Here is a 26,840-nt window from a genome sequence, read left to right as displayed (position 1 = left end):
AAGACCTTTGTTCACTCATTGACTTTGATTGTTCCAGACGCGTCCGCGGTATAGGTACAGTAGTAATAGCTGAGATTAAAAAGAACGGAACTCATTCATGCTTCCCGTCTACGGCATGGCGGTCACCGTCCATCCCCAGTCTAAACCCCCGGACAGCCGTCCAGTCCAGTCACATCCAGTGCCCAGTTAGAAGCCAGTGAAGGCGCTTGACCGGCCCTGGAGCGGATCGTCAAAAACGACATTGACGAATGAGCGAAATGAAGCGGGTCCATGTTCACGCACCGTGACTGGCTGTATCCTGCAAGTCAGGTCAATGCACCCGCCTTCGGTTCAGTTCAGTGCAAATCTCACCTTCTAGGGCAGCCTGCAGCAGGTACCTACAGCAGGTACCTTACCTAAAAGACTAAATCGAACCAACTACTGCGCGCTGCACCTGCAAGGGTCCAGATTATGGATTGGGATGGGCTACCCCTGGCTGGCTTCAACTTCCTACCGGGAGAATTGGAGGTGAAGAACAATCCATATCAACCTTGAAATCTCCACCGCCAGCCTCGTTCGATTGTTGGGATTCTTTGTCTTTCTGTTCTGCGCGTGCTTCATCCGTTACTCCATTGCCACTCCATCCTGTGCCCTTCACTGCCCGCTACGGTAAGCAATTAGCTTGCCCTTAAAGTTTGGCCTGGATTCCATCCAAATCCGAAAATCAACAAATCGCCCCTAGGAGTTCCGTTTCAGCTTCTGGGACCACCCCTCGATGTGCCAACCTAGACGAACCTGAGTTTTTTCGACAGGCTGGTCCCTTCTTCGACCTCTAAACTTGTTTTTCGAACCTGTTATCACTGTTCTATTGTGTTTTCGATATACACAAAACCGACCAACACGCCACAGGAGACCACAGTCTCGCCTGTCGTTGTCACGACCAATTCCTGTCTGTACGCTGGCGCTGGATCGTGTCTCTCTTAGTTTCAGGACTCTCCCATAGCTCTCCACCTACTTGACGGGCCGGTATGGACGCCCAAGTCAGAGAGAGCCTCCATGAGCCTCTCCCTTTAACCCCGTCTAGCGAACGAGACTCCATGATGGCACGAGACTCAGCTCCCGAGACCCCCAAGATGGCCCACGATTCTTTGGTTACCGTTCGTCTCTCTGAACCGGATCCTATAGTCCTCGATTCGCCCATAGCCAACTCGGTCACCGATACAGATCAAACGACACCGACCAAAGACCCAGTCGACGACCTTGTCGAGATTCCCGTATCTCCTTTATCACCCAAGCTTAGCGTGTTAGTGAACGATAAGGACGAGATCTTGGACACCGAATCAAATACTGTGATCAAGGAAGAGGCCATCGACACCGAAGCCCTGCGGTCATCAATAGCAAATATGCCACCACCAATTCTTACAACACGGTCATTACAAGACGAGTTGGCTGATGATGGCAACTCATCAGACGATCAAGACGAGGTGAACTGGGAGCAGCTTGAGCAAAAGGAAGATGAGCAAACCAAGGATGAGGAAACAGACAATGTGAGTTTGCGATCTGCGAATCTCGCATCGACAGATGCTAACATGCGTAGTCTACGGCGTTGTTATTGGCCCGACTTGAACAAGAGAATGCAAAGCTGGCTACGAACCCGAAAAGCGTCAAAGTCCAAGGCGTTGACCGTGCCACTGCTGAACGTAGTGCAGTCAGCAGGCCCCGTCCACCTTCGATGGCACAGCTTCGCCAAATGGTTCAAGGACCGACGCCGCCTGCTCTACGATATTCGATGCTTCCTCCTCCACCCATGACAGACCTTGAATTTTATGCCGCTCTCGTTAAAGACTACCAACAAACCGCCGCCCGCCTCCCGACTCTTCTCTCAAATAAGATCCGTAAAGGTATCCCGCCGCCACTGCGCGGTGTGGTTTGGCAGAGCATGTCGGGGGCCCGAGATGCTCACTTGGAAGAACAGTTTGATCGTTTCTGCGGCGAGACTAGTCCTTACGAAGTCATAATTGGCAAAGACTTAGGAAGGAGTTTCCCAGGAGTAGACATGTTCCGCGATCCAGAGGGTGATGGACAACGTATGCTTGGCCGCGTCCTCAAGTGCTTCAGTCTCTACGACACCAAGATTGGCTATTGTCAGGGACTGGCCTTTTTGGTCGGCCCATTGCTGATGCATATGCCCGACAAGCAGGCATTCTGTGTTTTGGTTCGGTGAGTTTACCAATTTCCCTCCCTAATCTTGTCCACTGTGGCGTCGACTAACAAACAATCTCAGCCTCATGGAGCAGTACGATCTAAGGGCGTGTTTCCTCCCTGATCTCTCAGGTCTCCACGTACGCATTTTCCAATTCAAGGAGTTGTTGCGTCAAAGTCTCCCGGTTATATCGAATCACCTTGATGAGCTACAAGTTGACCCTGCCTATGTCTCTCAATGGTTTCTCAGCTTTTTCGCTGTGACTTGTCCCTTGCCTATGTTGTTTCGCATATACGATGTGATATTCGCTGAGGGTGCTTCAGAGACATTGATGCGAGTCGCGCTATCCCTAATGAGGAAGAACGAGGGGCGTCTATTGGCTTGCACTGAGATGGAAGATGTGATGCAGCTTCTTTTATCTCGTGGCCTTTGGGATTGCTACCATTACAACGCAGATGAGTTTGTGCAGGACTTTGTCGGATTGACGGGTGCTGTCACAGCCGAGAACATGCAACATCTTGAGCAGAGCTACCGAGACTCTAAAACGGCCGCTTCAAACCCCGTGAGAGGCTCCGAAATAACTACCGCAGCTAGCCGTTTTCTGGGTCGCATATGGGCATCAAACAACAATAAATCCTCAAACCTTAGCCCTGGTACTAGCGCACCCGCACGACCCTCGAGTATGCTGCGACGCAGTGCGTCAAAGCAGAGCCTCGCATCAACTTTGAATTCAATGGAAGCCAGTTCTGCGAGCGTAACCAGTTCAACTTCCACAGATGCTACTACAATGTCTAGAGATTCTTCCAATACCGAAGACGCACGCGATTCAACCCCAGTCGGTAACAAGACTACGGCGGCTCACAAGAATACGGACGAACGCAACTTGCATAGCCAGATTGAAGACCTCTTGACCGCTCTGAGCGAACTACAGCGCAATCATGCATTGCTATCGAACCAACTGCAACGAGAGCGCGAAGACCGGCAGGAAGATCGCAAGGCAGTTCAGTCGCTTCTCAACGGACTAAGACAGAAGGCCGATTCGACGTCGTCTCGATCCAGCAGTCCACAAGCTGTCGCTTCGCCTGACAAGGAAGATAGCTCAGCTGCCGATGAAGATGACTCTGCAACACTAAGCCCTAAGGAGTCTGCTGTGTCGAGTGACGACGAATCCCTTAAGGAAGACCCTAAAGAAGAATCTTCTAAAGACGAATCTCCTAAGGAAGAACCAACCCCTGCCGAAAACCTAGAAAGCCTACTCAACGACGTCGAACAGCGGTTCCAGGTCGAGGATGATAAACGTCGGTCATCAATGCTTGTTTCGAAATCGCAGCTGCAGGACGAGTTAAACTACGCCAAGAATCAGCTAGCTGCTGCCGCTTCGCAATCACAAGAACAGAGCCGCCAGATTTTGGATTTGACTCAAGAGATGGCGAACGTGAAGGAGCAGCTGCGGGAGAGCCATGCCCATGTTAGAGCGCTTCATCAGGATAAACAGCGACTCGAGAAACAGATACACGGGTTGAAGTCGCGAGTGTCGTCAGCCAGCTCAGCGCACGAGACAACTAAGGAAGTCGAGGTGGACAGAAGCAGCAAGACTGGAGCCGGTCTTCGAGAGTTCAAGCTCAACCGAAGCAAGACCACACCTCCACACCCGCCGCATCATCACGAACCAGACCCTATGCCAACTACTACAAGCAAGTTCAACAAGAGACTGTCGTCGTTGCCCAGGAACCACGAAACGAACGTACCAACGGTGACAACAACAGGACCCGCGCCTTCTCAGAGCGAACATGAAGCATTGCTAGCGGAGTTGGTACAGGCGAAAACGGCAGAGGCGGTAGCCAAACAAGAGGCCGAGGAAGCTCGACAGAAGCTCGAGTCGTTGCGCAAGTCCCATGGATTGAGCCGATCGGTATCAGGCCACACACCGTCGACATCGCAATCTGGACCTGCGGGAGTTTTCAGCTTGCTTACCGGTCATGGCGCACCCGCTACGAACGATGTCACAGTGAAGCCGGCGTCGACAACTGCCGGATCCCCAGGATCTGGAGGAAGTTTCTGGGGTTGGCGAAGATAAAGAGGCGTTTGGTATTGGGCTGATTTTCAACGAGCATTGGGTCATATTTACGATAGGGTCACACGGCATGACCCGGCATGGAAGTTGTCGATTCTTTGTACATATTTGGGAAGCATGAGACTTTGCGAGTGGAGCGTTTTTGTTGGGAGGCTACAGCGAGAAGCTCCGGGACTTTACTGTTTTGTGCTGGGCTAGACGTGCCCCTCATGGTTGTTTCTTCCTTGTTTTCATATGTGCCACCAATGGCGCTATCACTGTCGTCATATGTCACGGCGTTTGTTTACTTAGCACGGGAGTTGGAGTCAAAAGATGGTGCTGCTTGTTTGGCAGCTTCTGTGGAGAATTTTAAGAATGCCGCACAATCGCGGAATGATAGATATATATAAGTCTATATAATGGAAAAGACCATTTATATTCCTACATGCTCTTTCTTGTCATCCTTGAGACTTGGCTGCCGACGCTGTTGGATCGAGGCTAAAAGCAAACCGTGGATCATATTGGTACGTACTGTTGATGTGCATGATCAGCCGGTTTGATATGACCTTGATCGGTGTCAAGAAGCATCTGAGTGGAAAGATGTTTCGATGAAACCAGACTTGAGTCTCGTAATAGTGACAGGTTCATGCTGCAGTACCTATGCTATATCCGTAAAGTAATGCATAATTTATTCGTCTCCTATTTGTGGACGGGTAGATTATTATTAATAATCCTGATGCTACATCATGGTGGTGGTGGTTCATGATAAGAAGATAGGCCTGTGCTCTTTGAGTTAGAGCGCTGAAAACCATCCATGTCAGCTTGGAGCCCAGATAAAGAACCCCCCTTTTTAGTGTGACTTTCACATGCATTGGAAACCTAACCTAAGTGACCAGATCATCACGTCAAAGCAAGCATCATTTATTGGTTTCATGCAGCTCTGCGGACCATTACATCAACGGGGTAAGAATAGGCTGTGCTTGAAACAGCAAACTGTCGTCTGCCACAATCTTGGTTCTAAGCTCTTCCTTTTAGTCCACTGTATAGAGCTGAGCCTGGAATGTTGTCTTTACAGTGCTCTATGACGGGATTAACCTTGTCTGGTTCAAGGGCTGCTCAGGAAGGCTCGGGAGGTTTTTTGGCAGAGAATGCCCTAGGTGACCTTGGTGGTACCTGCAGATGACGCCTTGTGGAGAGTGCGACAGAGGTATCTCATAGGTCTAGACTTTGCGTAGCACTGCGTCATCCTGACCTGGAGCTAGAGAGAGCTCCACTGGCGGGCATCATGGATGATGGATTGGATCCAAGCTCCATCTTGCAGCTTTCGTTTTGGCAGCCTATGGAACAGAGAACAAAGAGCCTACCAAAACTCACTGTATGATACTGTCGATGGGTGCTGTTAGACGTCGGTCCACACAAAATAATACTTTAGAATTGCTGAGCAGATCAACCGGATCAAATCAAATCTCGGTAGGGATGCTACAGTGTATGGATAATACGTGGGGTACACCAATTTAGGTACAGTGCAGTCAGTCAATCAGTGAATGGAAGACAGAGAAGCCAGGTCTAGATTTTTCCTGATTTTTGTAGCAGGCGTCACTGTCGTCACTGTGTCCCGTCTGGTGTTTGGCCCCTCCAAAACGAGAAGCCTCCTTCCTGTACAAACGTCATTCTTCAGCTCTTGTCTCCCTCTCCTACAAACTTAATTCCTTGCTCTTTCTTTCCCATCCTCTCATCATCACCTTCAAACTACAAACAAAACCTCCCAGACTTTTTTATCTCTTCATTTCCGGCGAGATACAACCCTCCTCTTCACCTCATACCATCGCACAAGGTAGCAGCACTCTTCAGGTACGTTTCACATGCTATCCCCATATCCTGGACCTCGTCCTGCGACGGGGCTACTCGTTTCGCTTGACATGCCCATTTCTCTCACACGACCACTCACCTCGCTCCCCCGACTGGACCGCCCCTTAAGTCTACCTTAGTTCTTCGGCTGGTCAGACAGAACGGACAACGGTGCAGTTTGTTGCGTTGCGCTGCGTCCGTAGGCCCAGAGACGGGACCGGAGCGAGCGAGGTAGTGGTATTTAGAAAGAGAGAGATAGCTGTTGTATGGAGCAGCGTGGTAGCTCAGAGCAGCATCCCTTGTCGCTTTTTTCCCTTACCTGGCTTTAAGCATCTTTCCAAAATTTCTCTGGCCACCTTTACTCACGCCGCTTTTCGTTTTCTACAGAACATATTCTCTCGAACCACCTCCCGTACACCTCAACGACGGTACTTTCGCAAGCGCACCACTTCTCAACTCACGCAATCTTCAAGCCAAATCGTCGAAATGGCTGATTCCTCTGTGGCCGCCAACGGCAACTCTCTTCTTGAGACCACAAAGACCAGTGAGGTACGTTATCGCTATCCGAAATCGCTGCCCTTTCCCAGGACATTCTGGACAGATATGCTAACCGCACCGTACAGTATCTTCTTGAGATTTGGGCGTATAAGCTACGCTGCTCGTTACGACCTGATCTAGAACAAAACAACTGACTTTATTCCCAGACGCCGCCGCCGCGTACCAATCTGTTGCCAATGGTATGGAACACCGCCAGAAAATTCACACTATTTGGCTTATTGCTAACACTGGAACTCAGGCCCCGTTGCTCAGAATGTCTACGACCACACTCAGAAGGCTTCCAACGAGTTGTCCAACCTCGCTGCTTCCCGACGCACTCCTGCGACTCCCGCTGCCACTGGTCAGCCTCTGACTCACTACCACTCCTTCTTCTCCGAGCTCCTGTCATGGAACAACCCTCGTAAGTCAATATTTGTTCTTACCACAATGAGCTTGAGCTGACGTCAATGACGCAATAGGCGCATCTGCCATCGCATACGGTACTATTATCTCTGCTATTTTCGCAGCCCGCTACTTGGATGTTCTCCGATGGACCCTCAAGACTTCGTGGATGGTCCTTGGTGTAACCATCCTCGCTGAGGTCCTCGGCAAGGTCGTCCTTAACAACGGTCTGGCCACCCAGGTTCGCCCTCGACGATACTACACAGTTCCCCGTGAGACTCTGGACGCCCTTATTGGGGACGTTCACGAGCTCATTAACTTCTTCGTCATTGAGGCTCAGCGAATCATCTTTGCCGAGAACGTCGCTGCTTCCGCCGCCGTAAGTCTTAACAAACAATCAGATTAGTTGGTGATATTAACAGTCAGTAGGCTTTCGTTTCTGCTTTCATCTCTTACTACCTTGTTAAGCTCGTTCCCCTCTGGGGACTTGCCCTCATTGGTACTACCGTTGCCTTTGTTGTGCCTTTGATCTACACCTCTAACCAGGAGCTCATCGATGAGCAAATTCACCACGCTTCCGAGCTCATCAACACCCAGACTGCCCAGATCCAGAGCGTTGCTTCCAAGCAGATGGAGCAGGTTTCCAACATCAGCAAGCAGTACGTCGGCGACTACAGCGGCAAGGTCCAGGACCTCCTCCAGGGAAAGACTCCTTCTCGCCAGAAGATCGACATGCCTCAAAACTCTAACTCTGCTATCCCCGCTAAGCAGCCTCAGTTTCCCACTGCTCCCACTGACGAGCCCATTAAGGCAGACCCTCCTCAGATCCCCACTCCTGCCGCTTTGAGGGAGGAGCTGAAGGAGCCTACCGCTATCGATACCGCTGCCCCTGAGCTCCCCCAAGAGGATGTTGTCCCCGCCAAGGAGCCCATGCTCGCTTCCTAAACGACATATCGAAGCATGTGCCATGTGTACACGAACTGAGAGAGGCATAACTGGCCTAGGTTAAACAATGTGTTTTTACAGCATTTTGGGGCGTATGTCTTTCCTTAAACCGGGAGCAAAGGATTGTCAGATTGGACCTGGGCGTGAATTGGTTTTTCTTTGGGAGCATTCCTTAACACGCAATGCGACGACAAATGACTCTAGTTGACGTTGACGAAAGGCGACTAAAATACGGATGGACCGAACAGATGCTTGTTTCTGAGAGAGGGTTTCAAGAAGAACCCTTGATTAATGCGTCGGAGGATGGATCCCAGCATCTGGTTCGTGGATTGCTTTTGTACGTTTGTGTTTCGAGGATAGGTGTTTAGGATTGTTACTGTGTAGCTTGCGGAAAGGAAGTGCCATTGGTGCTTGGCCTTTTTATTAACGCGCACTATTTCAACTTTATTATGGTTATTATTATTCTGTTCGTCAAGTTTGATATCACTGTGAGGGCAAATTGAAGCTCGAGATTTCCAAATAGTATTTTGCTATGTCAAGCAATTATTTAAACTTGTTTTATGCAGTATGATTGATCTTTTAATTCTCGGAACGCCAACCCAACAAGGTATACATCTATCACTTTTCGAACCATCCTCCACGTAGTGTAGGTAACCAAGACAGATAGTTTCTTCTCTTTATTTCCTGCGCTTGCCACCACCTCCATCCTCGGCAGAAGCACGCTTGCGACCGTTCTTGCGCCAGAAGTCCTTGGATTCCTTCTTCTCACGAGCCTCCTTCTTCTCCTCGTTCTCAGCCAGCTTCTTCTGGAAAGCAGCACGGTTCTTGTCCTTTGCAGCACGACGCTTGGCAGCGGCGTCGTTGCGGATAGTGAGCAGCTGCTGCATGAGAGCACGTGCTTTCTTCTCCTCAGAACCAGGAGCCATGACGACAGCGCGCTTCTTCATGTACGTATCATTCTTCTGCTTCCTGGTCTCAACGATCTGAGACTTGAAAGGCAGTTCGGCAGCAAGAGCGCGAGGAACGCGCAGAGGGTTGAAGTGACGAGTCTCACGCTCAATGGTACGGTACTGGCTGTTCTTGGGCTGGGGAGTAGGAACGTTTTGATCGCGGCGGACCTCGCCTGTGAGACGCATGGGTTGCCAGCCGATCAGGTTGGTGACCGGGTTGTAGAAGCGGTGAGGCTTGATGGGGTACCATGCTCGCAGGAAGACGATGTCACTAAGCAGGATCTTGTCTTCGAACGTGGCACGGAACTGGCCTTCGGGCTTGGAAAGGGCACGCTTGATCTGACCACGAATACCAGAAACCGTCTTGATAGAGGCACCTTCGAACTTGGCGATTTCAAGCGATGAGTTGAACATGTCCTTGATAAAAGCGGTGTTCTTGTAGATCTTGGCAGGGGTACCAGTGAGCTTGAGCTTCTTGACAATCTCGGTGGATTCGTCGACGCTGAGGATTGTGCCAGTAGCAGCGATACGGAAGCCAGGCATCGAAGAGGACATTGAGTTAAAGCAGACGAAGCCTGTGTTGGGTGCAATCAACGGACCGTAGACGGTAGCGAAGCAGTGCATATGTTCAGGCGTATACTTCAGCATGCGGTTACGCGTCCGCGAGTCTGTGGTGCTGTAAATGGGCATGGTCTGGAAGCGACGCCAGCCGAGAGAGAAGATGAGGGGGTCGTTCGTCTTGAGGATACGCTTGTGCCATCGATGACGCTTGATGCGAACCTGTAGATAGCCGAAACGATCTTCAGTAGCGGAGAGACCACCGACAACGATGGGTCGGCGGGCGTCGAAGAGCTTAACGAACTCGGCTGGAACGCCCTCGAGGACGACCTTGGCGTATTTGCCAGCGCGGTAACCCTCAACGACAGAGCGCTGACGCTCATCGAGGTTCTCAAACTCCTCCTTGTTGATGTCGAGCTGCTTCTGGATCATAGCCTTTTGCGCCTCGTACCAATCATCCTCGCCAAACTCTTGGATATCACCGCCATCCCGTCGGGCGTTGGCCTTGTCGTTCAGGAAACCCTCACGATCTTCCTCTTCGAATCTCATCTTGAGCTCTTCCTTTCGCTTAGCGTTCTTCTCTCGCTCAGCCTCGATATCGTCAGGGGTTGGCTGTGCGGGTTGCGCTGGCTTCTCATCGCCGTCGGCTTCAAGATCCTCAAATTCGCCATCACCTTCATCGTCCTCATCATCCAAGCCCTCGAATTCACTGCCTTCGTCATCCTCGTCATCGCCTGCAGCAAGGGCTGTTGATGTGAACTTTCGCCGTAAAGCTTCAACGTTCTTCTCTGAAGCCCACTTTGCAGCTAGATCCTCGTAATCATAAGCGGGTATTGACCTATCCTCCACAGCGTCTTCCTTCTCTTGCTTGGACTTCTTGAAGAAATCGTCGTCATCTTCATCATCCTCGATGTTCTCCTCTTCAGACTCATCCTCATCGCCCTTCCATCGCTTCAGGGCATCTTCGGGGCTCAGTGAATCGTCGTACATGAATCTAGCCAGGTCGCTTGTGTGGTATGAGCGTCTCTTGCCGTGGAGCTTCATCGCAGTGCCGTTCAAGTTGTCTTTCCATCTCAACGCTGCTGCTTCTTCGTCGGAATCGTACTCTTCATCATCCTCCACCTCGTCCTCTCCAGACAAGGCTCCAAGATCCGAATCACTGTCGGCAAAAGCAAGGTCGTCGTCACCAAGGTCCTTGTCAGCATCTTTGCGGAACATCTTGCCCAGCTTGCCCTCGTTAAACTCGACTTCGGCATCGGAGTCGGCCTCGTCGTCATCGCTGGCAAGACCTTCGCCATCATCGTATTGGTCGTCAGCATCTTCTTGCTGTGCGAATCTGGCTTTTCGCTGCGTTTTTCTGCCTGTGTCCTCCTCTTCAGGGACTGCCTCGACCTTCTCGCCACCCTTGAAAAGCTGAACACCGCCCTCCATCTGTCCAAGAAGCTTTCGCTCAGCCTGGAGACCAACGATCATCTCTTCTCCCTCTCCTCGATCAGCGTCGTCCTCATCCTGGTCAAAGCTGAAGCCCTTCTCGTTTGTAATCCAGATAGCATCACCGTCGATTTTGAGACCGCTGCGATCTGACATAGGCGCATGGAGCTTCTTCTCCTTCTCATCAAGTCGTCTTCGTCCAGTCTTTCCTGTAATCTTGGCCATTGCTTGCTCCATGTTTGGTGTTGGACAAGGATCTGGCATAACCTCCATATTGGACACTGTGAAGTCTCCTAGGCCAGGAACATGGACTCTTTGGTCCTGGGAAGCGAAATTTGTACCTCGTAAATACCCAGATAGTACAATTGATCGGTCGCAGTTGGGATCCTCCTCGATCTTGGTGGGGTGTGTGATATCTCGGAAGCTGTCGATGATGGAGTAAGGGTGGGAGTTGCGCCAGACGAGAGGGCGAGGGTTCTTCATAACAGAAAGGAAACGCGACAAGTTATGGATTTCTCGGTCAGGGTATCGGCCGTTCATGACACCGGAAAGGTAGAAGAGATGAGCACCCTGGTACAACTCCGTCCAAAGTCGCCTCTTGAGTCTCTTCTTGGCGTCCTTGAGTGCCTGCGGCTTGCGGAAGAGATCGAGATGAGTCAGGATACCAAAGACGTTACCAGGCATACCAGTAGCGGCAAGGATGTTGAGAAACTCCATAGTCTCCATCTCAAAGCCAAAGTTTCCATCAATCATCAGGAGGACGATGTCGGCAACCTTTGCGATGTCGACCATAGCCTCGAGCTCGTTGGGGCACTCGACGAAGGTCAATCGTTGCTTCTTGGATGTAACAACCGTAACGGGACCCTGAGGGTCAGATATCGTCTCTTTGGCATATCGTCGAATGAGCGACTTCATCAAAGTCGTCTTTCCTACACCGGGGGGGCCAACGATGGTAACAAGGCGAGGAGGGGCCTCATCGGGCAATCGGTCGACGAGCGGGACATGAAGACGCTTCTCTTTGATCTATTGATAATAGTTAGAATTGCAGAGCTATGCAGGAAGGCAGTGAGAAGGAATTTACATCTTGCGATCTAGCTGCTTGTCTTTGAAGCTTGCCTGGTCTAGCAAAGGAAAATGCCTTTGGATTGCGCTCTGCTGGATCGTTAGTATGCGCCTGTCGCAAAAGAGAAGTATAGAACACAATAACTCACCTCCAGTATGCTCTTTCTTGTCCTTTTTGTCCTTGTTGGACTTGCGATGCGGCTTGTGGACTTGGTCCTCCATGTTTGCGTGCTGCGTCTTCACCAACTTCGAAGAACCATCAACTAAACTAGCATGGCCTGTCGCCTCGACTTCCAAAAATTTAGAAAATTTGTCCGATAAGCAGTCGCGCTACTGGAGACCGCTTATCGATAAGATCCATAAAACCACGAGCAGGTGGGGATCATGCGCCACAGCTTGTGCCTGAGCCACATGTGGCTTTCATCGGTCGTCCTGAACTCCAAGATCTTTGTCCCTTCTTGGTAACTGCCCGTTTGAGTATAGATCTTTCGGCTGTCAAGCGTGCAGGATTAACGCGTGGCTACACACTCGGCAGTGACGCATTCTTAATACCTAATTGCTCCTCCGAATGACTCAAACTAATTGTTCGAACAGGTCTCGGCGAGAGCTTTTCAACTTAGTCTCAGTCTACATAGTCATACGCGGCCAAATGACGACCATCAAACGTCTCATCAACATTCAGAATTGCTTGATCAATCACATATGATGCGACTTATTGAAGAGATACACGATGATGGTGTTGTGGAATAACGCATTGGCTACAGACTTTGTCAACTTCTGCATATACCTAGTATCTATGTACCTAGTTGCAGGAACATGTCAATTAAGCGAAATCTTCTACAATAACACGAAAGGGTTTAAGTTCTTGTTGTCAAGCGGAGTGAGCCCCTGGCCTATTCCCAAGCTGAGAAGACAGACGAGGTTCATTTTGGAATCTGCTGTACCCCGGCTGACCAATACCAATTGCATGCTAACTATCCGTATTACTCAAAGCGTTGCAATGAGAAGGAGGGTAGTATCCAGTATGCAAGCTTGTCTTGTCAGATTGCACCCCAACGCGTAGGCTATTCTACTAACCTCTGCAGCATGAGACTATCACTTTGTTCACTCGTCAGCCCTAGTCAAAGGCAGAGTGGCTTTCGTCATGAGTCACGCAATTATTGGATACCTGGATACGCAAGACTACTGTTGGTGGTGGTTGTCTGCGTGAGAGCAGCGGGTATTAGCACGTCTTATACAGGACAATGTCTAGTCAAGAGATGTATAAAGCCTTGAGGGCGGCGCCTTGTGGACTTTATTCTCAGGCAGAAGCAGTCAACAGCTCTATACCAACAATACCAACTGTTAAGCTTAATATCCTAATATCAGCTTTGTTTGATACAACCAATCGCACATCACGAATCCCTTCATCCCTACCAAGATGTCCAACAACGCAGGCAGCAACGTTCCCACCGGCTCCAACTGTAAGCAGAACTTACAAGACCTTCTAGCACTAGACCTTGTACTAACAACCACCATAGTTCAGGTTGATGCTTCGAAATACGGCAGCTATAAGACTGCTGACCCTGAAACTGCATCCATCACGACGGTTTCCTCTTCAGCGCCGCTGGTCAAGAAGGATGAGCAAAAGCAGAAGAACGGAACAGAGGTCGATGCCAAGAAGCTTCAGGAGCAGGCTCTCAAGTCACAAATCCGATTCTGTATGTAGGAGGATTACATTGGACTTGCTGGACGACACTGATCCAGACAGCGAATTAGTAAAAGGGGGCTAGCGGGCACAAAGATGTGGCGGAAAGCGAGGGGTATCTTTTGGCTATATATGAGGGTTGCGATTGTTAAATAAACACCGATATTCGCTCTTTTGATTTGAAATTGATAGCACTAGAAGCTATCGTCGAGGATATCTTCATTCATCTTTACCATTGAAGGACTGTATTCAGATGAGTTCGGATCAGCCCCAGCGTCTATAAGGATATCGCCAACAATTCTCTGACTTGCTTCGCGTGCTGTAGATTAATGTTAGTAAGAGTTCCCTTTTCGCCAAGAACGTGAAAAGGCTTACCGGGTGTTTGAAGGAGTTTCGAGGGAGGAAAGGCGAATTGGATCGTCTTGGGTGGACTCATGCCAGCGTACAAATCGATATCCTCATCTCCCTCGTCACTATCCCAATTGATTTCGTATTTGTCTTTACCCTTGGCACTTTCATCAGTAGCAAACACATCGCGTGTCTTGCGAGCTGTTGCTGGTGTCTGTACACTGACACCCGGCGTGCGAGGACCCTGTGTTGCCGCTGCCAGACGTTGTCGGGCATTGCTCTTGTAGGGTGACATGAAGACCTCACTGCGCAAAGTCGGTACTGCCATCTCGGGAGAAGATCCAGGCGAGTCAGCCCAGGTTGATGTATCCTTCTTATCACTCTTTGGCTGAGCACTCTTGTGCGGCGAGATTCGTAGGGCGGGCTTGTGAGGAGTAGCCTGGATGCGATAGTTCTTGTCCAGAATTCGGTGCAGGAGTGGATCCTTGTGGGATTGGACGGATTGCTCGCCGGTCATGGTGTAATCGCGCTGGCCCTGCGGCGTCATTGACATATCGGGAAGTCTGGCGGTGTGCTGGGCGAACAAGACAGTTGAGTCTTCATTGTCGTCTAGAACAGTGGTGTTATTGCCGCCATGATCTTCGTCCTCCATTTCGCGCTTCATAACTTCATAGGGCGATTCCATGTCGGAGAATCGAGTCTTTGTCCTTCCGGGTCTAGGTGTGCTTCCTGAGAGCTCTGCGTCGTCAAGCATGGAATCCTCTGCGTGGAAGGTGGATTGCTCAGCGCCTGTGGCAGTGGTGACATCTTCGTTGTGCTGGGTCGTGTAATCGTCCGTTATATCGTCTCTCATAGCTGTGCTCTCTTCCACATTTTCGCTCTCGTCATCGTTGGCAAGCTCCTCGTAGCCGGAGAGGGATACATTGGCCGAAGCCTCGAAGAATTGCTTCCAGAACTGTATATTGTTAGCACTGCTTGCCAATGAGAACGATCAAAAATACCTTTGAAGCTTCCCAGACAGCGCGAGAATGGTCGCCATACTGCTCTACGAGAGGCAGGATGCTTGTCGTTACTATGCGATGCGACTTGCTGAAGTTGCGATCGATTTCTTGAATAGCTGTCAGCGAGATACCTGTGAAAGAAAAGATGGGAATTTCCTTACCTTGAAGAGTTAGTGTAATCGACTGCTCGATTCTCTCGAGCTCTTCCGTCAGGGACAAGTTGCGCGCTGCTACGCTTTGTCGCGACATAGTGATATGAATTGAGTTGGGTAGGTTGCTATGATGATTTGTTTACAAACCCAGAGTGAAGTGTACCTACCATAAAACCAATGGGGCGCGTGGGGTTGGAGGGGCACGTCCCCTAAAACCAGTCATGTCTGGCGGGGTGCAACTTTAGAGCTCCAGGATCATGACCATGGGTCTTAGTCCAAGACTATTCGATGGGATATATATATAATTATTTTTTATTGTAATGTTTAGATCTATTTGAAACTCTAGTGTTTAGTATAATAGTCACTCATGTCCAACTTCATCAAAAGTTGTGCAACCATATGGTCCTCGCCAATGCCCTCCTGCTTTAATCCCAGATCATCTGATACCTTGTTACTCGTGGAACGACTCTTCTCTGTCAGAGCTCGGCAAACTGTGATGAAGATCTGTACTTTGGTCTTGAATTTCCCGTACAGACGTTGCATTTCTTTCATCTCCTCCCCATCTGGAGCTTGGTTCTTCCCTATAGCTTTCATCCGAGAAAACTTTGCATACTCTAGAACAGCAGAGAAGATCTCCTCAAGAAGGTTCAGTACAGGCTGCTGTCTCTTTCGAAGAAACAAAGACAGCATGATTCGATCTAATACTCTCGAATGGAACTCACGTAGTCGATCAGGGCTTTCAACTTTATCAGGGTTGCTCTTCGTATTAGAAGGGTTCTTCAAATCGGCCTCGATTTTGTCGAGTTTGGCCTCGAATGCTTGCCATGGGATAGCGACTCCAGCATCCATGAAGAAGGACGTAATGCCAGAAACAAAGTGATGCGCCTCACGGGTGAACCGGAATGAAATGTCCTCGGGATCAGCCCAACGACTAGTTCTGGCATTGACATCCCGGAACAGTTGATTCACAACGTAAACCATCCGCATAATCCTCAACAGGAGCTTGAAGATCCGATCGTACTGTGTCAAGATGACAGGAGTAATAATTCCCGATAATGCGGTGGGCGCTTTATATGATAGACGCAGAAAATCCAGAGCCTCCAAGGAGTCCGGGTTCATGCATTTGTCAATCTCCTCTTGCGATAGATCTCGTACCGCGAAACTCATGTCACCCGGCAACTCAGATGCGTCTCTTGAGATGCTGGTCATCCTGTTCACAGCGAAGTCGTTATCCGAATCAAAGCTCTCAGTCAGAACCCCCATGAGGGCTAGACGCAGCTCTGAGCTCGCTGGTGGCCAACTATCTCGACCACCCAGACGAAGACCCATGACACCTCCTTGCCGCGCAACTCCCGCTTGTCGTTCGGCTGATTCCAAATCGGGGTCGAACAAGGCGTGAGATAAGCGGCTAAGGAACATGCCACTCCCGAAGAGCTGAAAGTCGCGGTGCATCTTGAGGTGGCTACGCAAGTCGTGGTTGTTGAATAGTAACCGAAGACTTTCCTGGTTAACGACTTCTGATTGAGCTGAAGTAATGCCTCCAAATGAAAGCACCGGAAGAAGTGATGGATGGGGTGTGAAATCAAAGCCGCTAGTAGGAGGTTTGGACTTTCGGGTGACAGATTGTACCAGTCGTTCACGGAGGATTTGACTTAACGTATCCTCTTTGCCCACAACATCGGGAAGGGGTTCGTCCATGCGTGCTGTCAGAGCCCTCAGAAATGGATTTTCTGATCTGTGATCCTCGCCACCAGATTTGTTGTCATGTCCAATAGTATGGTCGAGTCCTTCTGACATCGACACTTCTTGATGAGGTGAGCAGTCGCGAATCGCCCGCAAAAGATCATCATGATATTTGGTGACTCGTTTCTCCAAGTCTTCAATAGCGTCCCAATCATAAAGCCACCCAACCTTTGGGGGCTTAGTTGCATTGATGATGTGTGCCGAAGCCAAGGGGTGCTCTGGATGACATTCTCTAATGAACCGCAGATTCTTTCCCGTTTCGAAGATGGACTTGGCAATATCAAAGGGCATAAAATGAGGCATCTTGCTGTCGTCCAAGCGGAAGTCGATATCTTCACACTCGTGACCAAAGTCATCCGTATATTTCTCCGTGTCGACCTTGATGAACCCTTTGCTACCTCCCACATTGGCCTTCGTCAACGGAATGCCTTCTTCTTGCCTGGTCCCAATCCATTCTTCCAGGAACTCGATCCAAGGGGACGAAACGCGTTGCAAAACTTCACGCATAATTCCACGCAACTGCTCTTCGCCGTAATCAACGGAATATGCCTCGTGAAACACGTAGGAGAGAACATGTTCGTCTGAATAACCTTTGCGAAACTTGGAGGTCAGCCGTTGGAAGGGAACAAGAATGGCCAGAAGCCCTTTGACAGTTGACTGAAGCTCCAAGAGAGATCGAGGGGTCTGTCCATGGAGAGCAACATATCGCTGGACGTCTTTGAGAATCTGATCTATAGCACCAGCTAGAGCAACACCACACTTCGAAGTGCGTTTTGCATAGGTAGAGTTGACGAAAGAGCGCAGTTCAAAAAACATCGAACTGCACCTGTGGCATTGCTTTTCCACTCCTCGAAGTACATCCTTGGAATAGCCTGTGACTCTCATGCTGGGGATCGCTGTTTTAAAGGAGCGGCCTCCCTCCTGTTTTGAGAAGAACACTGATTCCTGGCCTAGGGCTAAAGCAAGTAAGGAGGACAGGTAGGCTTTGATGTCGACAACCGGCACTCCAGCGCTTTTAAGCTCGAGAGGATCAATAGACCAGCTTAGCAAGGCATCGTAGACAGGTGCTCCAGCTTCGCTGACCATTAGCGGCTGTCTTCCCGCCGGTGTACCGGCGATGAAGCCATCCCAAGTCTTGTGCTCGGCCGGTTGGTCAACTGGCTCATCTGTACCTGCCCAGATATCGGCCTCGGGCTCCAGGCTATGCACACTTTCTGTAGTAACCGGTCCATCATCACTGGCGGTAACATCAGTCTCTGGCTCCGGCTCCAATTGAAGTCCAAACTGTGTGGGTAGTTTGAAGAAGCCGCTGTTTTCGACAGAGACTTTGCCCAGCTGGACCAGATCCGAATCTATATCATCTGCATATTTCTGGATTAGTAGAATTCTTGAATAATAACGACGCAAAGTACCTCTAAGTCCAGGCGAAAAGAAGGGATCTTTCGCATTAGGATCGCCATTCAAGTTATGCAACCATTTTGACGACTTCCAGAAGTCAGGTATCGCAAACACAGCGGCAGGGTCTTCTTTAGAATCATCCATATTCTTTATCATCGATCATAAGCATTCAAAATTCGTTATCGTCGTGTCCGGAGACATATCTTGACTTCAATGTTGAGCCTGAAGTTGCTTGCCATGTACGGTATACACCCAATGAATTCAATTAACGCGACCTCATGACCCCTGCACTAAGTTGCGTGACGCGCCCACTCAGTCAGCCGCGTTTCAGAGCTCTTTGCGCTAAAGATGCACTGAGCCAAGCACCTTCCCGGGCGGGCACCGCACCTTCCTCTACCTACCCAGGTATGATTTCATAGCAGCACCAGGTTAGCGCAGGGCGCATCGAATTGGACGATCAGCCAAACTTTTGAATCATTCCAAATTTGCTTGTTCGGACTACCAACAGCTTAATACTTAACCACAGGACAACGAAAGCCATTCTTCTACGCTCAGTCATCTTCAAAAGAGTAGCGCATACGAAAAGTATCTTCAGGCTTCCTCCGATCAACAAATCGCATCCACAATGGCACCCAGAAAGCGTGCGCGGACTAGCACCCAAACCGCTGCAACACCAACTCCTGCGCGAGACGATGATGCGATGGATGTCGATACTCCCCAGACCGGTGATCAAGAGGGCTCTAGCGAAACAAGGGAGCAGGAGCCAGACAACAACTACAATGACCTATGGACCGACGACCAGGTAGCTTCATTGTTCAAGGGTGTCATTCGTTGGAAACCAGCCGGTAGGTGGATAGCTCCTTCAAGAATTTACTGTTGCTGAACAGCAACCTGTAGGCATGCACAGACATTTCCGAATGATAGCGATCTCGGAACACCTACGGAATCACGGCTTCGACCCTGATCTATACCAACACACGCGCATTCCCTACATATGGCAGAAGCTTAGGACGTACTACAACCTGGAAGTCATTGATGAACGAGAGAACTTCGACGAAGATGATACCGAAGATAGGTACAACGAGTTTTCTCTTCCGAAGGACCAGTTCCTCGACGCGATGATGGAGCGCCGCTTGGCCGATCCTAGCGAAGCACCAACATCACCTGCGCAATTGGATCTATCACCACCACCCTCGCCAGCCAAGAAACGCAAGAGAGGAGAGACAAAGACTCGAGGCACCTCAGTGGAGGACACAGAGGACGGTACGGACGCCCCGTCACCGGCGCCCAAGTCGAAGCGAGGCTCCTCGCGGCAGAAAAAGAAGGCCACGCCTGCCAAGGCCGAAAAGCAAGAAAAGGCCGAGACTACAGAGGAAGAGGACGATGACGAGTCCGAAGAAGAAGAGGAGGAAGAGGAAAGCGAAGGCTCAGGATCTAGCGACGAAGAGGAAAGTGCCGAGGAAAGCGGAACGCAAGTGTCCAAGTCGACTCGCGGCGCCAAGAAGAGCCAGAAGCCTACAACGACGAAAGCGAAGGCACGACCAAAAAGAAGACGCTGAGCGATGCTTCTTGCCTCTGCATGATACAAAATCGGGTGGAACTATTCAGATACCCTTCGTATGGGAGTCTTGTGTTTTATTTCTTATTAGACATGTTGTAACATGCAAGCTTCTTTAGCTTTAATACCCAATAACTGGCAAAGCTCCAGTATAAACTCTATAGCTATCCACTCCTATTCCTGCTCCCACTCGCTGTAGTGCTTGGTCTTAGATTTCCAATCTCTTCCTATTGGAAAGATACCTTCAACATCCCTATTCGATCGCTGCAGGGGGCCTGGTTCTGCCATCTTGGGCAGTTCGATAGGCGGTTTCTTTTGCAGCAGATCCCACATCTCATTTTCGGCCTGCCAGTTTGCATATTGGTCGCGCTCTTCGGCATATTGCTCCTGGCGACGCTCCGTCGTGATTCGACTTTTGAGGACCTCTTTTTTGCGGTATGTTTCTGGGAAATCGGCGGCGGAGAATTGTAAGACTTCGTCTGCTTCTCTTCTAACGGCAACATCTTCTTCATCGGACAATAACGGTGGTTCTTCGAAATCGGCGCCTAACGATTCTGGCTCGGAAGAATCGTCGCTCTCTTCCATTTTAGGGTCGATTGTTGGTTCGATGTCTTCATCTTGTGGTGATAGAAGATCCTCAACTTCTTCATAATCTAGAGGTTCGCCTTCGTATTCCTCATCTTTATCGGGTGGTTCTTCGTGTACTTCCAATCGTAATCTTCGTGCGCATTTGCTCCAGAACTGGTGTGAGTTTGGTCTCAATCCTAATGAATCGACGGCTGCTAGGACGTCTTGGGCTCTGACGGTTTCGCGGATAGTGGGCCTGTATTCCTTTTTGGACTTGATTCTCGACATACTGATAAAGATGGTTGTCTGGACGAGTCGTTTTGTGATAGAAACGGCCAATGAATGAAAATCATCATAAGTCGTAGCCCACATCGACGGCGGGCTCTCGCTGATATGATGCCAGTTCTCACTAGGAATAGACGAGTTCATAAAGATGCGATCCGAAAGTCTCAGCCAGGCCTGTAGGTTGAAAAGCCCCTTGAAATGGAGATCCTGGCTTCCGGGAATTTTTTCACCATTGTCAAGTTGTCGAGCGATCTCTGGAGTGATTTCCCAACATTCTCCCCATTTGCCTTCTTCTCTGAGTTCCTCCTTTCGTTCCTGAAGTACAGAAATTGTATCTGCGGCTTCGTCCAAGGCGTGGCAGCATGGTTGGCTTAACTCAACAGCAGCAGGGATTTCTGAAAACTCTATCGCCGGTCGTCTGATGGCGTGCTGTCTCAACTGTCGAGCTCTTTGGAGTACATCGAGGTACTGATTCACCTCAACGCCGCTCTTCGTACCAATGAAAGCCGCAATACCTGAGAGGTCGTTTTGTCCCAAACGACCGATGGCCTCAAAGAATAGCCGTTTTTCTGGTACCGACCAATAACTGAGACCTATTTGGGATGGGTGCAAGACGGATTCCCCCTCGTCAGGCGCAAAGCAAAGACGATGCGCCGCATCCTTGATATCTCCATTGAGAAGAGCCAGATAGCCGTCATTGCGCACTCCCTTTTGTCTTTTGAACTGACGGGGTAGCAAATCATCTTCGGCAGGTCTTTTAAGCGAGTGTTGCACGTTTTCTTCGTCTTCGCTCCCGGCATAAACACTACCAGATACTACACTGTCGTTATCGACATGTTGTTGTCCGTAAGCCAGTGATGATAGATTCCCGTCGTCTTCTAACTTCAAACCCTCGATGTGCTCCGCTTCGTTATATTCTTCCTCGAAAGGTTCGTAATTGGTTTCCGACTCCATGCTGCTTTGTTGATGAAATCTAGTGGCTTAAGAAAAGATGAAAACATGGTAACAGAGGACTATAAGGCAGCACTCCGACTAAGGAGTAAAGTTAGAGCAAGTGAAGAAGAAGTCGCCAAAAGCATAAGAGATCGGGCAAAAAATATCAATATCGGCTGTCAATTCATCTTTTACAGTTTCAGTGAAATTTTAAAGATTGTAAAAGGCCTGTCTAAAGACCCTGAAGCAAGTACCAAGTGTTAGTGAAGGGTGCTTACATAATACACTTAGCCGCAAATGTTCATCTCTGTAGGCGCATGCGACGATGCATGAAGTATCTTCACTACAACTCAATGAGACAAAACCCATTTTCGTTGCACATCTCATCATGTGCAATGTTACGACTTGTACCGAAATGTATTTTACGGCCGAAAACCGTGAGAAGTCTCTTTGTGGCTAGACCACGGACATTTCGAGCTTTCGCTTCAGTTAAAGCTTCAAAGAAAACCAAAACTCCCATTGCAGCAGCTTCAACTGAAACTCATGAAGTGCCCAAGTTGCAACTTCGTGATTATCAAGAAGAATGCATCGATTCGGTTCTAACCTCTCTGGAAAATGGACATAAGAGAGTCGGTATATCGCTTGCTACTGGAAGTGGGAAAACAGTAAGTAGTCTTTGATCGATTTCAAGTCCAATTAATTAACCATGAAAAGGTCATCTTCACACAACTCATTGAAAGAATCCCACCACCAAACAAGGATGCTCAACAGACATTAATCTTGGCTCATCGCCGCGAGCTTGTGGAGCAAGCAGCAAACCACTGCCAGCGTGCGTATCCAGATAAAAAGATCGAGATTGAGATGGGAAATGTCCACGCAACTGGAACAGCAGATATCACTGTCGCCAGCGTACAAAGTATAACGTCACAAGGTCGACTTCAGAAGTTCGACCCGTCTCGCTTCAAGCTTTTACTGGTGGACGAAGCCCATCACATCGTTGCTCCAGGTTACCTCAAGACCCTACGCTACTTTGGACTCGACAAAAAGCGGCCAGAGTCACCAAATTTAGTTGGTGTATCTGCTACCTTTTCGCGCTTCGACGGAGTCAAGCTTGGTGCAGCCATCGATGAGATCGTCTACCACAAAGACTATGTCGACATGATATCGAAAAAGTGGCTGTCAGATGTCATTTTCACTACAGTCGAGTCCAAGGCCAACCTATCAGAGGTTAAGAAGGGTGCCTTTGGCGATTTTCTCCCTAGCGAACTTTCAAAGGCTGTCAATACTAGCGAAATCAACGACATCACAGTGCGCAGTTGGATGGCAAAGGCTGAAGGAAGAAAGTCAACACTCGTATTCTGTGTCGATGTTGCTCACGTTGTTGAGCTAACAGATCGATTTCGGCAGCATGGATTTGATGCTAGATACGTAACCGGAGAAACTCCCAAAGTCGAAAGAGGTGAGACTCTGGACGCCTTTCGACGGGGCGAATTTCCAGTATTAGTCAACTGCGGTGTCTTCACCGAAGGAACTGATATCCCCAATATCGACTGCGTTATTCTTGGCAGGCCGACGAAATCGCGAAATCTACTTGTCCAAATGATTGGTAGAGGAATGCGACTCCATCCAGGGAAGAAAAACTGCCATATCATAGATCTTGTGTCAAGCTTGGACACTGGAATTGTGACCACGCCGACATTATTCGGCCTTGACCCGAACATTTTGGTGGAGAAGGCAACAGTGAACGAACTACGCAAGATCAAGGATACAGAACATGTCAAGACTGAACAGCCTATGTCGTACCGCACAACTCCCGGGCCCGGATCTGGCAGTGTCACGTTCACAGACTATGACTCGGTTTTAGATCTAATCGCCGATACATCTGGCGAGAAGCACATCCGTGCTATCAGTCAATACGCATGGGTTCAAGTTGGAGGGGACAGGTTTGTTCTCTCCTCACCCAATGGTTCTTATATCCGCATCGAAAGAGTCAGTAGTGAAGCGTTCAACACGTCCGCACCTATTTACCGAGCAGTAGAAGTGCGAGCTCTGCCACCTGGTGCTGCCAGAACACCATACGCAATGCCAAGGGAGATTCTCACTGCTTCGACGTTCACCGACGCAGTGCATGGCGCGGACAGTTTCGCGGCGAAGAATTTCCCGCACACATTCATTCACCGATACCAGAAGTGGCGAACATACCCTCCTACACAAGGACAGGTTGACTTTATCAACAAGTTGCGCGGCAAGGCAGAGCCTTTGAAGCCCGAAGACTTGAACAAGGGCAAGGCTGCGGACATGATCACAAAGCTCAAGCACGGTGCGCGTGGCCAGTTCGCAAAAATAGAGGCGGGACAGAGAAAACAGGATAAACAGAACAAGGCAGCGGAGGCTAAACGGCTCCGAGAGCAGGTTACAGTAGGACCTGTGGCCTCCTAACCAGAGAACCACATGCCGCGGTGACTGGTTTTTATGGTGACAGCATGTATAACACGGGAAATAGATATGGAGGGGGCGTTTGGACCAGGACTTATTGTATATACCAGCTTACAGCAAGCGCTTAGGGAAGGTTTCTAGAAAACTCACCGGCCACAATGTTTAACGATTTAACGTTGCAAACAACCCGAACCACGAGTCTTGAATCGAATGGACCGGTTTGCTCCGAAGATGCGACTGTTTGAGAGATTCTTGTGTACACTCACGACTCGTGGCCAAGCCCGCAAACGGTTCAAAAGCAGCCTCGTTCCTTGCATCTAGATGACATCGAGATCTGTCCCTCATCTCGTGATTCACTGGGAGGGAGAATACACCCAGAGGGAGTCGTCAGCTCATCAGGATAGTTGGGAGGAGGAGTTCTGTTTCGTTGTCAAGGTTGAGGACATGCACATCTTCTTCCCCCGCAAAATCGTTCTTATCACAAAGTCAAACTTATCTGAATCGAACTCTCTATATCTTATTGCTAGTTTTCACTGGTAGTGGCTGAATTTATTGCTTCTCAGCTTCGCATCTCAAACCCTGCGAAAGGGATTCCGATACCACGATTGGCCCCAGGTGAATAGTCTTTATCATCGCATGTTCATGCACGTCACTATTAAGATTCAATTCATTCGTCGCGTCGCAGAAAGTATCCTGTTATTCATCTCACATTTGCTTTGTTCGGCCATTGTTCGTGAGTGGGAGCGGGTGCAGAAGTGACTGACACTGCCGTGGCAGCTGTCGACTCAAGTTCACTTACACGAATAAGTACCATCTCCCGCTCTCCTCTCGCACTCGGAATTTTCTCCCCTTTCAAATCTATCTGAATCTCTCTTACTGCAGATGTTCTATCAGAAAGAGACATTTTAAACATCTACAACGCAATATCAATCTTCGCGATGGCGTCGAATACTTCTGCGGCCTCATGCGCTCAGCCGCCCCTTTCTCTCCTCGTAGAGAACCCTCACAGACCAACTCCTCCCAAGAAGGAAGTCAAGAAGTCGTCGGAGAGCTCTGCTTCCTCCTCTTCAGGAGACCTTGGAAAGTCTTTCATACAAAGAACTAAACAAAAGTTGAGGGATGCCATCTTCAGCTCAAACTCATGCGCTGTATCTTCAGTCGACGAACATACTCCGCCTATCGATATTCCCAAGGCTAAGATCAACCGCACTTTGGGAGTAGAAGCAACTCCCAGAATCGACATCGTCCCTAGAGGCTTCAAGCCTATGAGACAACCTCCTGCAGCCGAGGTCACGATCGAGTTCTCCATACCTGAGAATGATCTCTCTCAGGCTATGCGAAAGACATGGGCTCGCTACCCTCCGCCTTCAAACAGAGATTACCCTGTCGATGAAGTCTTCAACTTCACTCCGAAATGTCTCGCTCAGCCTATTGATCCTGAACCTCTTATTGACCGATTCATTGAACACACCGAAATCAACTTTACTCAACCTATCGCTATTCAAAGCGCTATTCGCCATGAGTATATGGCTCATCTTGCTGATGAAAAGCATGAACACGATAAATATATGAACGAGCTTGCCCAAAAGCGCCATGACATGGCGGAAAAGAAAGCAAACAAGCGATACCAGTTCGGCCAGGCCAAGAAGCCTTTCGATTTCCCTCTAGTTAGCTTTGATAAGCAGAAGATTATCTACGAAGACAATGTCAACATTGCCGCATTATCGCGCAAGGTGGCTAAGTGCAATGGGACTATTGAAGGCATCATTGCCGGCGAGTTCATACGCGATAAGGACACTGCCCACTTGTCACTTACTGAAGAACAGATGGCCGTCCTGAGAGAGTCTGCAGATACCAAGGATTTGTTTCCAGAAGCCCATACAGAAGAACTTTCGCTGTATGACCAATGGTTGAAAGATCAGTCCGCAGACACTTGTCCTGTGGCAGACTGGCTCAAGGAGGAAGAGAGCTTCACCAAGAAGAAGGCATTCAAGGACGCTATTTCCGAACAGCTCGAGTTCCGCTTCCCTTGTAACCCACGGAACAATGACACACCCTCTACTACGACTACGCCAGATGGGCTTGTCTGGGAACCCGATTACTTCCCATATATGCTTCCCAAGACCGCGAATGATCCCGAGCGCTACAACATGTACGAAGTTCCCCTCTCGGTCCAGGTTCCCAAGTGGTTCCCTGCTCTCTTTGATTCCGGCATTCTACCCTTCGACAAGAACCAGGCCACCGATAAGCAATACAAGGAGCTTCTTACTACCATCTGGAAGCTTGAGTCACAAATGCTCAAGCAGACTACGCCCGACAAGTGGGACAAGAACTGGCACGATCCCAGTTCCCGATGGACACAACCTCACCATCAGACAAGCGGCGGCTAGTGGAAATGCTGCTTGGATCCTGGTCAGTCGCCTAAGGATGAGTTCTGTGGCGAGTATCACCGGGTCAAGAAGAACAAGTACCACAACTTCAACGAGCCGAAGCGCCGCGATCTCACAGAGACAGACGTTGTGGTCGGAGAGTTCAGTTTCGATGATACCTTCGGATACGGTGACGATATCGAAGTCATGACCCACCCCAAGCAGGCCAAGCCGAAGAAGCCAGAGGTTCTTCTCAAGGAGATCGCCGAGGGAGTGAAGAAGGCCATCGCAAAGGTCGGCAGATAAACATGGAAAGACCAGACCTGGGAGACGAAAAATGCCGACTGATGAAGGAAGGATAACACATCAAGGAATCTCTAAGGAGAAAGAAGTCA

General features: G+C 49.5%; 10 protein-coding genes across 10 annotated transcripts; 6 read left to right on the top strand and 4 right to left on the bottom strand.

Moving 5' to 3' along the window:
- Positions 1–1,079: 1,079 nt before the first annotated feature.
- Positions 1,080–4,259, top strand: FIESC28_06712 (uncharacterized protein; the record flags this gene model as incomplete). Its single annotated transcript, XM_031160855.1, has 3 exons — positions 1,080–1,526; positions 1,577–2,199; positions 2,264–4,259. 3 exons carry the CDS (start codon positions 1,080–1,082, stop codon positions 4,257–4,259), a joined length of 3,066 nt encoding a protein of 1,021 aa, XP_031015233.1.
- A 2,310-nt stretch (positions 4,260–6,569) lies between these two features.
- On the top strand, positions 6,570–7,967 carry FIESC28_06711 (uncharacterized protein; the record flags this gene model as incomplete). Its single annotated transcript, XM_031160854.1, has 5 exons — positions 6,570–6,627; positions 6,788–6,820; positions 6,880–7,041; positions 7,100–7,401; positions 7,452–7,967. The coding sequence occupies 5 exons, from the start codon at positions 6,570–6,572 to the stop codon at positions 7,965–7,967; spliced, it is 1,071 nt and encodes a 356-aa protein (XP_031015232.1).
- A 677-nt stretch (positions 7,968–8,644) lies between these two features.
- Positions 8,645–12,190, bottom strand: FIESC28_06710 (uncharacterized protein; the record flags this gene model as incomplete). The annotated part of the gene is made up of 3 exons (XM_031160853.1): positions 8,645–11,929; positions 11,988–12,061; positions 12,118–12,190. The coding sequence occupies 3 exons, from the start codon at positions 12,188–12,190 to the stop codon at positions 8,645–8,647; spliced, it is 3,432 nt and encodes a 1,143-aa protein (XP_031015231.1).
- Positions 12,191–13,388: 1,198 nt separating this feature from the next.
- On the top strand, positions 13,389–13,740 carry FIESC28_06709 (uncharacterized protein; the record flags this gene model as incomplete). Its single annotated transcript, XM_031160852.1, has 3 exons — positions 13,389–13,431; positions 13,489–13,668; positions 13,715–13,740. 3 exons carry the CDS (start codon positions 13,389–13,391, stop codon positions 13,738–13,740), a joined length of 249 nt encoding a protein of 82 aa, XP_031015230.1.
- Positions 13,741–13,849: 109 nt separating this feature from the next.
- On the bottom strand, positions 13,850–15,253 carry FIESC28_06708 (uncharacterized protein; the record flags this gene model as incomplete). Its single annotated transcript, XM_031160851.1, has 4 exons — positions 13,850–13,974; positions 14,031–14,958; positions 15,005–15,111; positions 15,166–15,253. The coding sequence occupies 4 exons, from the start codon at positions 15,251–15,253 to the stop codon at positions 13,850–13,852; spliced, it is 1,248 nt and encodes a 415-aa protein (XP_031015229.1).
- A 245-nt stretch (positions 15,254–15,498) lies between these two features.
- FIESC28_06707 (uncharacterized protein) lies at positions 15,499–18,441 on the bottom strand (the record flags this gene model as incomplete). The annotated part of the gene is made up of 2 exons (XM_031160850.1): positions 15,499–18,260; positions 18,312–18,441. 2 exons carry the CDS (start codon positions 18,439–18,441, stop codon positions 15,499–15,501), a joined length of 2,892 nt encoding a protein of 963 aa, XP_031015228.1.
- A 481-nt stretch (positions 18,442–18,922) lies between these two features.
- FIESC28_06706 (uncharacterized protein) lies at positions 18,923–19,856 on the top strand (the record flags this gene model as incomplete). Its single annotated transcript, XM_031160849.1, has 2 exons — positions 18,923–19,142; positions 19,195–19,856. 2 exons carry the CDS (start codon positions 18,923–18,925, stop codon positions 19,854–19,856), a joined length of 882 nt encoding a protein of 293 aa, XP_031015227.1.
- Positions 19,857–20,029: 173 nt separating this feature from the next.
- Positions 20,030–21,661, bottom strand: FIESC28_06705 (uncharacterized protein; the record flags this gene model as incomplete). Its single annotated transcript, XM_031160848.1, has 1 exon — positions 20,030–21,661. The coding sequence occupies one exon, from the start codon at positions 21,659–21,661 to the stop codon at positions 20,030–20,032; it is 1,632 nt and encodes a 543-aa protein (XP_031015226.1).
- A 367-nt stretch (positions 21,662–22,028) lies between these two features.
- FIESC28_06704 (uncharacterized protein) lies at positions 22,029–24,079 on the top strand (the record flags this gene model as incomplete). Its single annotated transcript, XM_031160847.1, has 3 exons — positions 22,029–22,077; positions 22,130–22,305; positions 22,355–24,079. 3 exons carry the CDS (start codon positions 22,029–22,031, stop codon positions 24,077–24,079), a joined length of 1,950 nt encoding a protein of 649 aa, XP_031015225.1.
- A 935-nt stretch (positions 24,080–25,014) lies between these two features.
- On the top strand, positions 25,015–26,751 carry FIESC28_06703 (uncharacterized protein; the record flags this gene model as incomplete). Its single annotated transcript, XM_031160846.1, has 3 exons — positions 25,015–26,396; positions 26,452–26,488; positions 26,536–26,751. 3 exons carry the CDS (start codon positions 25,015–25,017, stop codon positions 26,749–26,751), a joined length of 1,635 nt encoding a protein of 544 aa, XP_031015224.1.
- Between the last annotated feature and the right edge of the window lie 89 nt (positions 26,752–26,840).

Source organism: Fusarium coffeatum (assembly GCF_003316985.1).
Source record: "Fusarium coffeatum strain FIESC_28 chromosome Unknown BRIP53273_contig_142, whole genome shotgun sequence".
NCBI classification, from domain to species: domain Eukaryota; kingdom Fungi; phylum Ascomycota; class Sordariomycetes; order Hypocreales; family Nectriaceae; genus Fusarium; species Fusarium coffeatum.
This window is presented reverse-complemented; position numbering and strand designations above follow the sequence as displayed.